The sequence below is a fragment of the Centroberyx gerrardi genome, chromosome 14 (assembly GCF_048128805.1).
Source record: "Centroberyx gerrardi isolate f3 chromosome 14, fCenGer3.hap1.cur.20231027, whole genome shotgun sequence".
NCBI classification, from domain to species: domain Eukaryota; kingdom Metazoa; phylum Chordata; class Actinopteri; order Beryciformes; family Berycidae; genus Centroberyx; species Centroberyx gerrardi.
In genome coordinates, this window is record NC_136010.1 from 15,516,124 (window position 1) to 15,529,770 (window position 13,647).

The following is a 13,647-nucleotide window of genomic DNA, read 5'->3' on the forward strand; positions in this document are numbered from 1 at the left end:
TCATACATAGATACAGTCGCTAAGAATGCCCTCAGTGTGCCATCTGTTGGTTAGTTTTATTCAGTACAATAAACCTCTCAGTCAAAGTTACACAATGTCTGCCTGTGATTATAGTCTGTGGACTGTTTTTTAAATCAGCTTACCGACTAAATTCGGTAAGTTTGTTATCCCATAACCAATTTTACATCTAAAATCAGATCAATGCATGCAGCAGTGTGGGAAACGGATGTAGTACCACAGAAGTCTTTCTTTTGATGAGGCTTTAATCATGTCTGAACCCTGTCAATGCATATGGATGAATGTCATACTGTATACTGATAACAGCTGTCCTATGTAACCTCACCACAAAGAACACAGAAATCTTCTGGTCTCCAGTATCATCAAGAATGTCTGCAGCATGTGTTTTCCTTGGATCGCCTAGTTTGTCAAGACTCCAAATATTACAACAATTGCTCATCTGTCTTCCATGCTGTGCAGCACCCTGGGAAACCCTGTAATGCTGCAAGAGGAGTGCTGTTTTATAGTCCTCCACTGGGCGTATACTGTTTAAACAGATGGATGTCTTCTTCAACAATACCCTGTCAGCCAAGAGACAAAACAGAAAGAGTCTGTCTGTAAAGCAAAATTCAAAACCAAACCTCACAGTAGCATTGCTCTAAAAATAGATACAATGCTAATATTTCAAAAATAATGGTATATGTATGTAAAATTACATGTTTTTTCTGCTTCTGGCAAATGAGGATGCATGCTAAGAAATAAGTGGATGTATGTAAACGTTTAAACGTTTTACAATTCAGATTTACACAGATTTCTATTTTCTCTGTGATCCACCCAGCTGTTCTTTATATACATATATATAGATATATATCTTTATATATCTTAATGTGCTGGGTATTTTTTCCTTCTGTTTTAACTGCTCAGAGTGCATACCCGCCAGATCACACCCCTTTGAAAGACAACCAAAGCCAAACCCCTATGTATGTGCAAGAAGAAAGCAGTTATTTTCTGTGGATGGTGCCTATATATAGACTATTTCTACCACCTCTGGATACCTACTGTACAAACCTACATTGCAGAAAAAGCACACTTGAAGAATCATTTGATAGCATGATTTTAGGAAGATCTTAAGATGCTCTGCCTTGACGCTATGAAAAGATTCTTCAAATGTGCTTGCTGTGCAGTGATAACCTTCTTCGTCGACACCTTTTTCCACGGCTTTGTGAGCTGCCTCCTTTCCTGAAGAAGTGATTCAATTTCTAGATTTACTTGGTTCTGGCACTGTGTTCTCATTTTTTATGAACTCAAACTCTTTCTACTTCCTTGATGATAAGATCCCCCTGTTGTATCACGTCCATTCTAAGCCGTCCCTTTTAGATTAAAATGCACATGTATAAACTCACTTTAATGATTAACAGTCAACGCAACGCAAGGCTGTTGACACACTGTCACGGTTTGTGTGTTGAGATGAGCAGGTGAGGCCGTCTTGCATCTAACCAAGATGAGTATACCGAGTGATGGTGAAGAGGAGAAGGCTTCCACCATGCTGCTTACAGTGCGAGAGGATATGAGCCTCCAGAAGAAGCACTGGATGGTGACCCTGCAGGAGGTTTTCTACCCTGCCCTAGCCACTGTGGGTATCCCCTGTGAGTACTCAAAACTCAACTTTAGCATTTGAATTTTGGCTGATTTCATATAAAAATAGTTGTTTTTATACATTAGAATACCATAAGTTTACAGGATACATGACACATGAAATGCCTTCAATGACTGAATCTATCATGAATCTGTCCTCCAGCCAACATCATCACCTTCCTAATCATCTGGAGGAGGAACTGCATGCTCTCCAGGTCCAGCACCTTCTATCTGATGGCCATCTCTGTGGCCGACAACCTGGTGCTGGTCTTCATTGTCGTTCTCGAGCTTTCTGTCGAGTACCACCAACAGGAGCCGTTTTGGAGCCACGAGCCGTGGTGCAGCCTGAGGGATGTGTTCAACTACGGAGCCTACAACGCCTCAACCTGGCTGGTGGTCGTGTTTACCGTGGAGCGCTTCGTCGCCATCCACACCTGGAGGATCAAGACCAAAGTCTGCACCCCAAGATGTGCAGCGTGGACTATCGCTGCCGTCTTCCTCCTCAGTCACTTCTTTGCCGTTCCTCACTACTGGTCCAACGTCTCAGTCTACAAGAACAACCAGACCAGATGTGTCTACAAACAGGCGGTCCCATCTCAGTTCACGCCCTGGTGTGGGTTCAGACGCTGCAGGCCTACATTTTGCCCTTCCTCCTCATCCTCATGCTCAATGGGCTGATGCTGCGCCAGATCTCCCTCAGTAATCGGGTTCACGTCAATGCAGATTTGCCCTCCAGGGTCTACAAGGTCTCGCCCCTGCTGCGCTCCAGGAAGAGGAAATCTGTGGTGCTTTTGGTGACCGTGTCCATGAGTTTCGTGCTGCTGTCTGTCACCCGTGCCATAACCCAGATCGTCCTCCGCACCACGCACCTGTACGGCATGGACCGAAATGATTATAACCTCCAGATCAATATAGCGGCTGACACTGGCACCATGCTGAGCCTGAGCAACGCAGCCGCTAACATGTACCTGTATGTCTGCACCCAATCAAGGTTTCGCCAGGAGTTTTTAGCCTGTGTCAGACAGGTGTGCTTCCACTGCAAAGGAAAAAAATCATAGTGGTACTTGAGGAAGTTTGTATACAGTATATGTACTTCCCCAGTGGCTGGAACACTGGAAAATGGATATGATCTCATAAACCACTTTATGGCTTAATTTCTCATACCAGACATCAAGGCCTTTTATGAACTGTGACTCCATAAAACATCATGTAATTTTCCCTGCAGTGGTGTTTGTGTATTTTATGCATTTTGCTGCTCTATTAAAGATAGCTGACAGCTTCCCCTTCATGTCAACAATCCTGACACACATCTGTGATGTTTGACACGGTGCTTTGAATTTCAGAGTTAATTTCCTACAATTGGTTTCCAGACATAAAGCAAACAAACCCAGCCTAAGAGCCATTTTCACACTTGGCAAGACCGTTTTTAATAGCCTATACTACAAATGTGTAGAGGGTCTTGACTCATATGGGTAGCAGTTCACTGTGAATATGTCCAGCTTGATCAAGATCTCTACAATGCTACAGTTAAGAAAATGCAAGTATGATCATTCCTGACATTAATTATGATATAAAAATATTTTTCCATGAAAACTGCAGTAAAATCACTAATGAGCTGAATAAAGACCTTTTCACTTCATTGTTAAATGATGTGAGGCAATGATTTCTCAATATTCAAGCCTTTGATTTGAGTATTTGATTGAGAGCCTTTTGGCTGCAAGCTAGACTTTGATCAGACAATACTTTTATATTTCTCAAGTCGTCACATAAAAAGACATGCCAGTTTTGCTTCTTAGCTGCTCATTATGTGATACACAGGAGTCTTTGTTACTTCGACCTCAAAGCCAGACTTCCATGTCACTGCATTTTCTGTCACTCTACTGACAAGAATACAAGAATATGTCAATGTTGTCAACATTTTTCTGTCAGAAATATATATTCAGAAACTGCTTGCCCAACAGAGATTTGGGAGGATGCGGTCCTGGTCTAACTGAACCCAGTAACTTTACACTGAAGAGACTGAAGAACAAATATCTCAGGGATCCAAGGCAGAACAACATAACACTGATGACTGCAAGACTAAAAATTAATGACTCACAAGATGAAAGTTAAGTCAACTTTATTGCATGAATGGTGAACAGTTAGTTACTGTTGTTTTGACATACAGTAAAGTAGCTATACAGACAGCAGATGGTATGGTACAGTATGTTGAAGTGCTATTTCTTCTTGCCGCCCTTTGGAGCTTTGTCTAGTCCTTGGATGTACTTGCGAGGAATTTGATAATGATCTGAAATTCAAACAAAATGTTTTTGAAATTGTATTTATCTGTGCAAACACCTCAGCAATTGAGATCAAGTGTAAGACATTTCAAATAATAATAATTTCCAAACCTAGCAGCAAATTGCCGACTTGTTGAATCTGGTTGCCTTGGATCTGGACCAGGACTCGGTCCTTGGCTCCCGGGACGGGATGCAAGACTGAGCTGGCCTGGACTCTGCGCTGCAGGGCGGCGGACACAGCGACAGGATCCAAACCATACACCTCCAGGTTCTTTATTAGAGTCACCTACAGGGAGAATATGGACGAATTTCAAAGCAAGCCACATGCCGCTGAGCAATGGATGACAGTCTAAAAGATGCTGTAGCTAATAAATATGGAAGCAAAAATGGTGCTTATTCAATCAAAGTTGCGAATGATGATCACCTTCTTGTTGGAGCCTCTAGAAGCCACAGCGATGTCTATGGGCTCAATGTGGCCCTTCTTCACCTTGGCTGCTTGGCCAGGGAACACAAGCTGATAACACTGTTGCATTCTTCCGAGCGTCCTGTGAACATGAGGTGGCGCCGTTTAGCCGATACCAAAATAGGGCTTTGCGGTATAGGTCAGGCAGGACCAGCAGTCATAAGTCAGCTGCTCTACAATCCGTACCACCACGACCGATAACTAGGCGGTCCATGTAAACAGATCTGTATACGCTTATGCTGCTGCATTGCGTTGCTGCCTGCAACCACAGTGCTTTAAGTCCCTCCACCTCCCTAGCTTCCGCCTGCATTAGCACTCAGGAATTCATACTGTGTTGGCTCAGTATGTCAATGATAGTGTCATCATATTTAAGCGATGTCTATCTCTCAGGCTCTGTCCCATATGCAGGGAGGGTTTGCGTGCTCTGAACCAAATCCTGGGAGCAGAGCCACACTGCTAAATCCAACTGTATTACCATTTGTTGCAATAAATGGTTTATCTCATGATGAGAATGTCCTGACTGAATTATAGTACACCTACAACGGAGTCAGCTCTTTCTCAAATGGTACCATGCAGACCAATAAACTAAACCATCTGATGCAAGCTCACTAATCACTCTAAAGTGTTGGAGTTGGAGTAACATTAATGCAGATGTAAAACGTTTTAGGGCTTTCACAGTGCAGGCCCAAAACACAAGCAACTTGGGCATTGTTTGAAGGCAACACATGCCCATTCTGTCTCCAGCTGCTGCCCACATTCAAATTAACCTAGGTTAATGCTGTCATAAGGGAACATTTATTTTATTACTAAACTATCAATTTACTTACTTTTTCTGCAAGGCATACTAAACCTTTACTAAACAATCACTTACACACAACAATTAATCATCATTATCATTAAAAAAATGAAAACAGATGGTTGCAATACTTTCTCTTGCTAATCTTGGTACGTAATTGCAAGTTATGGTGTGAGAGAGTGAATACAGAGTGAATATAGCCTTTACCTGCTGAAGAGGTCATCCCACTTCAGAGCCTCGACCTCCTGGTACTCTGATTTCTCCAGCAGGCAGTCGCACAGAGTAGGATTTATAATGACATAACTGTCAGGGGAAAAAATCATGTTCATGAAAACTGCCACTGAAAAAAACAACAACATAATAAATAATAACAGTTTCAGTCAAGTTAGTGTTGAAAAGTGCATTCTACATCAAGATAAGATATCGTATCTGCTTACTTTTTATTATTTTCATGCACCAGTTCATTCTTCTTGACATACTCTGTGATGATACTTCTCACTTCAGAAGGCTGGAGTATTGTTCCTTTCCTGTGGGTAAGCCAAGGCACACATCAGTACAACTGAAGGAACAAAGGGTAAATACGCAGTAGTTAAGAAATAATGAAGCTATATGCAGGTTTCAGAAAGCCAAATGTAGGACTTTTTAAGACCTTTTTAAGACCTTTTTAATGATACCTAGAATTGAATTTAAGACCAATTTAAAAACCAAAATAAAGAAAAAAAGCTGCCAAAAGCAGTCTATTTGTGATTGAACATACTGTAGCTAATGGAAGTTCTGAAAATCTAAATTGGTGGAATTAGAAAAACAACAACAGGAAATCAATAAAAAAAATAAAGTCCAAGTGTTTAGTAAAGCAGATATGATGAACATAGCTAACTCTGTTCTGGATTACTTTAACCCCTTGTACCCTGACTTTACCCTTAACCTGTTAAGCCCTAGCCCTAGCCCTAGGAAAAAACGCCTAAAATAACATACCCAAAATGAATCAGCAATAGCTCCTCAACCATAAGGCATATATGCATATTTCTGGTCTCCTTTGATAAGTAAGAAGCTAAGGAATATGAATCCATTGTAAGTAAACCTATATCTATTACCAGTCCAGAGTAAATGGAGATGCAATAAAGGAAAAAATAAGATTTTCATCCTCGCCTAGTATATAATCTAGATTTCAAAGGCAATATCACCATTATAACCAAGATCCCATGGATAATGATGCAACTGAATGTCTTCTCCTACTCTTTGACTACAACTGTAACTGTAAATTTGATGAAAATACACTAAAATACAGCATATGATACAATTTATAAAGATATACTCAGGCGCTCTCCATGTTTTGGCCATGTTTACTGTTTACATGTTGACTGTTTACTGGGAGTTTTACTTCAAAACACTATTTATTTCCATATAGCCATGTTACAAATAACATACATCTCCCAAAATCATTGAAATAGTAATAAACACAATGAATATTGATCAATATTCATATATGACTGAAGAGCTCCATGCCATACAGGCAGATTAATGGAGAATGCAACGGTCCTCAGTGCCAAGTAACCTATCCTCAGTTTCGTCTGAGCCAGAGGAAGAGAATGGTATAAGGCTCATTGGTGTCAGTACTTCGATACAGCCACCAGATGGCGACGAAGAGCCAGAGCTCCCACCATAGAGCTCCAGTCTGTCTGGACTGAAATGGCTGGTGAAAATCCCCGGAAGATCGCTATGAGTCAGAAACAGTCTCAAAGTTACGGTAGAAACGTGAGTAACTAAAATCTGCCGTTTTTGGCGAAAATAACATAAGCCTTGGTTAAATGTTTTGGCAAGAACATAGATTTTTGTCAGTATGACTGTAAATGTGAAGTTTGACTGCTACGTTTCCGCCGTTTCCCAAGGAAACTATAAAAGAGTGCAGGCTCTTTTATACTCTTTTATAGTTTCCTTGCGTTTCCCAAGGAAACTATAAAAGAAGGAAGGGTCATTACGTCACTGTGTAGCGCGTGAACGCACATTGGTGCCAAGTGTGAAAACTTTCAGTTCGGCCGGCGTTGAGGTGAATGGGATCGCCATCTCCTCTGTTGAGACGTCCGGTTTTTAAACCGTTAAAAACCGTTAACGTTAGTAAGAAATAATCGTCGTGAAGGTGTAAAAGAAACAGACAGGGTTTGAAGAATGTGATTTATTTTTCAGTCAGGGAGCTGCGGTGTTGGTGAGTGATAGCAAATGTTACAGCCTCTCTAGCTTAATCGTTGTCATCATGACTTATAAATAAGTCACATAAGTCATGATGACAACGATTAAGCTAGAGAGGCTGTAACATTTGCTATCACTCACCAACACCGCAGCTCCCTGACTGAAAAAATAATGCACGTTCTTCAAACCCTGTCTGTTTCTTTTACACCTTCACGAGGATTATTTCTTACTAACGTTAACGGTTTTTAACGGTTTAAAAACCGGACGTCTCAACAGAGGAGATGGCGATCCCATTCACCTCAACGCCGGCCGAACTGAAAGTTTTCACACTTGGCACCAATGTGCGTTCACGCGCTACACAGTGACTAATGACCCTTCCTTCTTTTATAGTTTCCTTGGCGTTTCCCCGGAAATGGCGGACGTTGTATCGTTCCGTTTGTGGTGCGTTCAGGGTCATTGGAAGGTTGGGAATTTCTAGTTTCCCGCGATACCAAGCATGTTATTGTAGACTGACGAGAAAATTATCCTGGATCTTTTGATCACAACTTGCTCTTATATTTACGAAGTTTATATTTGTACGACTTTATTGTTAAAATACTTAGTAATAAGACATAGTTTGGACAACATACAATTGGTTTACGGATTCTGAAAGCTGAAGACCCCATGTTTTCAAAACAGTATAACATTCATATCTTCTATTAATAGACCATCTTCCATCGCGATTTTTCGTAACTAGGGGGGTGGGGTGGACCCGGTACCGGGTCGGTCGGGCTTATTAAATTTCCCCTTAAGCAGCTTCAAAGTTAGAAAAAAAAAATGTTCCTAACTGTACAACAACATCACGTCCATATTCTGTATCTGCTCGTTCCAACTCTTTCTTGAAGCTCTAGCTGCTTATATTGAATGAAATATTCAAATACAAGACGCCATGTTTTTATGGCTGCACCATTACATCAAATGGAAAAATTCTAGATGGTTGTGCATCATTTTCTACACATTTCCCTGTAGTTCAGCATGACATGTTTGGTGTCTTTGGAAAACTTGTTATCTTGACTAGAATTTAAAATAAAGTTCTGTGGGTTTGAACAAAGCTTGGCCGTGCAACCTACGTTTGTAATGATGGAGCCAGTGGCGGGCCGGCAGGGAAGAAGAGGTTAAGAGTGGACACGCAGCGCTAAGAAACCTGTCATTACATGGTGAAAAAAAGGGCAGGTGCTTGCTGACACAGAGGCTTAAAGCCCTGCTACCTGAATTACTACAGTCATACAAACACATGGATGCATGGGGGAAAGAAAACACACACATACACACACCTCTTGTTTGAATCCAGAAACAGAGGTTCCAGCCGAGCTGACACCGAGTACAGAGTTGTGATCTCAGGCGGATGGTACGGCTTCTCAGCTTCCCCTCCATCCTGCACCGGAGCTGCTTCTCCATCAGCCTCCTCAGGAGCATGGAAGGAACGCAGTCTATAAACAGTTCATGTAATAAAAAGCAAAAGCGCAGAGCGAGTCAGCCTGAAACTGGGCAGGTTGTGAGTTTGAATCTCGACCAGGAATTTGTCAGTTGATGTAGGGCATGACTCACTCCGGATTTTTCCAGTCCACCTCCACAATGCTCTCCACACCCTTGCTCAGTTCTTTCACCCGCACAAGGTTATGCTGCTGCTGCATGGTCTGTAGAAACTTGGACAGCTGTTGAGAAAAATATGAGATTCATGCTTAATAAAAGTTAAAAATACTGTCTATTTGTATGTGTAAGATGTCTCATTTCTAATGTACCTTTTTATAGCTGGATTTCTTGATATCCAGTTGCTTTCCGCTTGGGCTGAAAAATACAAAAATGTCTTGACTGCTCAGTTTAACTTCTGTTCACTGCTTCTTAAAAAAAGATGAACTATACAGTACCAGCAGGAGAACATGTGGATGCGGAGAAACGTGCTGGTCAGCAGAGGGAGCTCCGACTTCTTCACCTTGCTCTTGAGCGCATGGAGGAAACACTGCAGCAGCAGGGCGTCCATCAGCTCTGTGGAATCAGGATCATCATGTTCTGGGGCAAATCCTTTCTTTTCTCTAAACAGGCTCCAACTTCACCACATATCACAAAATCTCCTTCTCTAGCTATGACAACAATACTCCACTATATGGACCCAAAAACAGCCTAGCCAGCCTTAATGAATGCTTTGCAGATATGAAGTGCTGGATGTCTCAAAGTTTTCTTCAGTTTTTCTACAAAGTTTTAAAGTCACCATGAAATGAACTCCCATTACTTTTACATCCTGGAAAACAGAGTGTCTTTCATGGTGACATCATGCTGCACTAGTAGGTGTAAATATACATTTCTAACCAATAAAACCATCAGATTTTTGAACAATCCCGCCCCTCCGCACCATCAGATAAAATTGACTTTCTCTCCCTGACTCATATTCCATTGGTTTAGACTTTTGAATGATCCCTCACTGCGTTATGTCCCGCCCTTACATCCTGTTTCAACAGGAACTGCATCAAATCCAGGAAGTAAAGAAGCCATTTCATGGGAGTCAGCAAACACTTCCACTTCCCAGCAGCTCTTTACACAAGTAAACCGATACGGTACGAGATGTGACTAAAATCTATAACCAGGTTTTTACCTTGTGGCGATTTCTGATCTTCCTGGTTTTCCTCCTCTTCCTCGTTGCCTTGCTCCTCTTTCTCCTCCTGCTGCTCAGCCAGGCTCAGCTGCTCAACACCAGGACAGGCTTGGTCTGTCACCTGGTCACCGGCCACAACGGGACACTGCTCCTCCTCCGTACCCTTCTCACCCTCCTCCTCCTCCTCATCCTCTACATCACATTCCTCTCCATTCAGCTCGAGCTCTTCACCGTCTGCATCCGCAAAAGAAGGAGGACCAGACTTATCTCCAAATGCCCTAAAAGATCAAATAAAAAAAATAATAAAAAACAAGAATAAGGTTTACTGTATCATAATTTCTGCTTATAAATATGCTTATGTATTGGTATATTTTCAAATACTCCTTCTCTGTCAAGCTTTTTTTTTCGTTTTTTTTTTAAGGTGCCAATAAAATCATGAATAGACATAATTAGTCTACGCACCACGGATTATATACATGTGGTACTGCGTTAATCCACAATAAATTCCTGAATGAAATGTGCAGGTTGATGGAGGCCGCTCACCAGAGGTTATCCATGTGCGTGTGGAGGACAGACACTCCTCTCCCTTTCATGCCCACACTGTGCATCTCTGCACTGGACATCACCGCGGTGCCGACTGCCACGGGCGCTCTGGAACCAACCAGGGGAACACAAGTGAGACTAAAAAGACTGTGAGGAACAGGGGAGGAATCTCATGTGTGATCACTTTACCTGTTGCTCACCACTCTGACGGCACAGCAGTCGCCCCGTTTCACTTCGGGGAGACCGCTGGAAGGCACCACCACTCCTGGCAGCATGAGATCTTTGGAGAAGCATAGATGAGCTTTTTAATTACTGCTTCTAACTTCTCACCAATATGAATGCGTTGTATATCTAAATCTGTGCAAGTTTTAATCTCGTAAAAAGAAGCTTACCTGCTCCTCCAATCATCTTCTGAAGCACAGGAGCCCATGTTGTGAATGCTGGCAGGGCAGCAGGGTAGCGCCAAAGCATATACACTGAAAAATGGGTGCAATTAATATAACTTACTCAACTTCATCCAATCAATCCTATCAATGTTAGTCAATAGCTATTTACCTGTGGGATAAAGTCGTTTCTCCAGTTCAAAGAACATTGGATTTTTATGAAGGACATAAAGTGTAACGGCATCTCCCTTGTGTGCGTAAATCTTTACTACATTCAGTTCCTCTTTGTTGGGGACGAGCTCGGACAGCTCCTCCGCCGACAGCGAAGGGAAGGCTGTGGAGACGTCGGCTTTGAGCTTTCTCCTGGATGACAAGAAGGAAGAATATATATATTGCATGCGGCAGGTTACGCAATGCATTCAGTGGCAGCTGGCTAAGGGGATTTCAAGGGTAAAATCACACATTTTAATTTGTTTAAATGAGTCAGTATTTTGAATGAACATTTTTGCATATTATGAATATTCTGCACTAATTTCTCTTTTCCTCAGTAAGGCCTACAGCTGTTTTTTGAAAACCCTCATAATGCTGTACTCCATACTTTTCCCATGCTTCCCATTCTACCTAACCTGTGTTGAAATTTTTATGTTGCATGTTTGTATAAAAAATTTGCTATTGATTATATTTCATTTTTATGTTTATATTCTATTCTTTTGCCTGTTGTATTCTATTATGGGGACCATTTAAATCCCATCTTATCTCATGAGGATGTACATAGTCTATAGTACTGCTATAGCAGTATAGCATATCATTCATTTATTTAAATTGAAGTCGCAATTCCATGTCATTATCATTCCTGTAATCAAACTGCTGTTTGTACCACAAACACTATTCCCTCCAAGTGGACCATGGACAATAAAAAACATTTTTCTCAAGACCCAAATGTTATTTTGTGGGCAAATATCTAGGCTAAAAAGGCAAACATTTTATCCAAACTTCTGTGTTTTGATGTAAAGCTGTTTCTTTATGTGAGAGCTGCTTATCAAGGAAATATTAACATCTGTGCACCAATGTGTCAGACAGGTCAATAGTGATGGACAGTTCACCCCAAACAAACTGGCCCAACTCCTGCTCAGTGGCTCAGAGTCGAAATGCAGTGGACTCCACAATTTTACAATTTCTGTGGACAGCCATGACTAACCTAACCAAAACTGATTGTAGATCGAGGTGCAAAAAAGAGGTGATATTGGTTTCACGATATTATTCGATATGATTTATTTGTCAGGTCTCTCTCATGGTTGGACAGCCTCCAAGTCGGGCTTGTTTCTTAGTAGTTTTAATTGAAACACTACAGATGTTTGCTGTAAGCGAGACAAACAGCAGCTACAGGAACAAAATGTGATGTTTAGGCTCTAGCGACATAAGCAAAACAAAACACACAGTTCTGGTTTGTACCAAAGTACCGTGGAGCTGGTTCACAGCCAGCCTCGACTCACCTGTCTGATCCTTTGATCACGGTGTTGGATTTGACACGAAACGCCTTGGCGAACATTTTATTTGAAAATAAATATCAACTACCACCCAGTCAGCATGTCGGTTTGTGACACCAAATGAACGGCATTTGGCAGTTTAAAATGATCGTCTTTACAGTATTCAGCTGTTACTCGCTTGGTATTATGGTTCGACACATAATGCTGTCCGACGGGAAACTGTGCCACTGCAGTGACACGGTTTAGTTCCGAAACAACTAAAGTTTCTTTCCTGGTAAAAAATAAATAAATAAATCGATCACCCTAGATGCATCTGGGAAATACGTACACATCCGCTATTTAGTCAAATATCCGATGAGTGTAAGCTTTAAAGATCTCAGTGGCGAAATAGCAGAAAATTGGTTTTATGTGGTTTTGTACCATGGTCGTTTTTCATCTAGTCTATGTAATTTCATAGAGATTCAATTAGTTTAAAACGGTGGGTTCAGTCTGTGTCCTCTAGAATCCTCAGAGGACAATTTAAGACTTAAACTCAACGGCTCTTCAACTAAACAAAACAGTAGGCCAACGTGCAAACAACTTTTTGGGATAAGTGACAGTGTATAGGCCTAAAACTGTATATGCGTTTTGGTGAAATGCTTCTTTAATTCTGACTGAGCTCGGTCCTGGAGTCTTATCACTGGCAGTAGCAGTTTTGTGATTTGTGGAAGTGATACCCTGCCAGTGACTGATCAAGACTGTCAATGTAACCTTATGTGCGTTATTTTCATGTGTTCCAACGTCCTCAAGTTATATAGTTTGGTGATAAGACTCCTCTCAATATAACTGGTCATTGGTCATTGGTCATTGCAGAACTGAACAGAACTGACGACAATAATATAATACTAGTATTTCCATGTTAACGACGGCCTTTATCAGAAAGAGGACGCAGTTTCCCGGCACCTCATGCAGAGAGAGGAGAAAGAAGCAGAGCTCTCACTCTGCCCCGATTTCCGGGTACCACAATCGTCAGAGGCGGGGAAAAATGCAGACCAGTCTCCATTAGGGTGTGCCGGTGCACCTCTTTAGGCCTAAAATTGAGTAAAACAGTGAATTGATAAATGTCGTTCAAACTCTTCTCCATGCTGGCAACAGGCTTCAGAAGTCTTGTTGTCATTTGTTTGCATTTTCGAGACTTCTGGATCAAAAAATTGCCGGCATATGCGAGGAATGTACAAGTTTAATCACAGACTGTGACAGGGATGATTC

The 13,647-nt window shown here is 41.6% G+C and overlaps 2 protein-coding genes across 2 annotated transcripts; one reads left to right on the top strand and one right to left on the bottom strand.

Annotated features, from left to right (window-relative positions):
- The first annotated feature begins 1,498 nt into the window (after window positions 1–1,498).
- LOC139928297 (putative G-protein coupled receptor 139) lies at window positions 1,499–2,690 on the top strand. The gene is made up of 3 exons (XM_078288093.1): window positions 1,499–1,643; window positions 1,796–2,205; window positions 2,256–2,690. The coding sequence occupies exons 1-3, from the start codon at window positions 1,499–1,501 to the stop codon at window positions 2,688–2,690; spliced, it is 990 nt and encodes a 329-aa protein (XP_078144219.1).
- A 1,044-nt stretch (window positions 2,691–3,734) lies between these two features.
- eif2d (eukaryotic translation initiation factor 2D) lies at window positions 3,735–12,600 on the bottom strand. The gene is made up of 15 exons (XM_071920816.2): window positions 12,406–12,600; window positions 11,085–11,275; window positions 10,922–11,005; window positions 10,719–10,809; window positions 10,530–10,637; window positions 9,987–10,264; window positions 9,265–9,382; window positions 9,139–9,184; window positions 8,945–9,051; window positions 8,671–8,826; window positions 5,608–5,697; window positions 5,378–5,473; window positions 4,336–4,456; window positions 4,023–4,197; window positions 3,735–3,919 (listed from the first exon to the last, which is right to left on the bottom strand). The coding sequence occupies exons 1-15, from the start codon at window positions 12,459–12,461 to the stop codon at window positions 3,849–3,851; spliced, it is 1,788 nt and encodes a 595-aa protein (XP_071776917.2). The 5' UTR covers window positions 12,462–12,600; the 3' UTR covers window positions 3,735–3,848.
- Window positions 12,601–13,647: the final 1,047 nt, after the last annotated feature.

Bases quoted from the DNA above. Each gene is read 5' to 3' on its own strand.
- eif2d (XM_071920816.2), bottom strand. From the start codon at position 12,461: ATGTTCGCCAAGGCGTTTCGTGTCAAATCCAACACCGTGATCAAAGGA. The intron at 9,185-9,264 runs GTACTGTATAGT...TGTATTTTTCAG, and splicing joins ATCCACATGTTCTCCTGCTG to CCCAAGCGGAAAGCAACTGG. The intron at 5,698-8,670 runs GTGTGTGTATGT...GCTTACCCACAG, and splicing joins TTTCTGGATTCAAACAAGAG to GAAAGGAACAATACTCCAGC.
- LOC139928297 (XM_078288093.1), top strand. From the start codon at position 1,499: ATGAGTATACCGAGTGATGGTGAAGAGGAGAAGGCTTCCACCATGCTG. The intron at 1,644-1,795 runs GTGAGTACTCAA...TCTGTCCTCCAG, and splicing joins AGCCACTGTGGGTATCCCCT to CCAACATCATCACCTTCCTA. The intron at 2,206-2,255 runs GTCTACAAACAG...GTGTGGGTTCAG, and splicing joins AGAACAACCAGACCAGATGT to ACGCTGCAGGCCTACATTTT.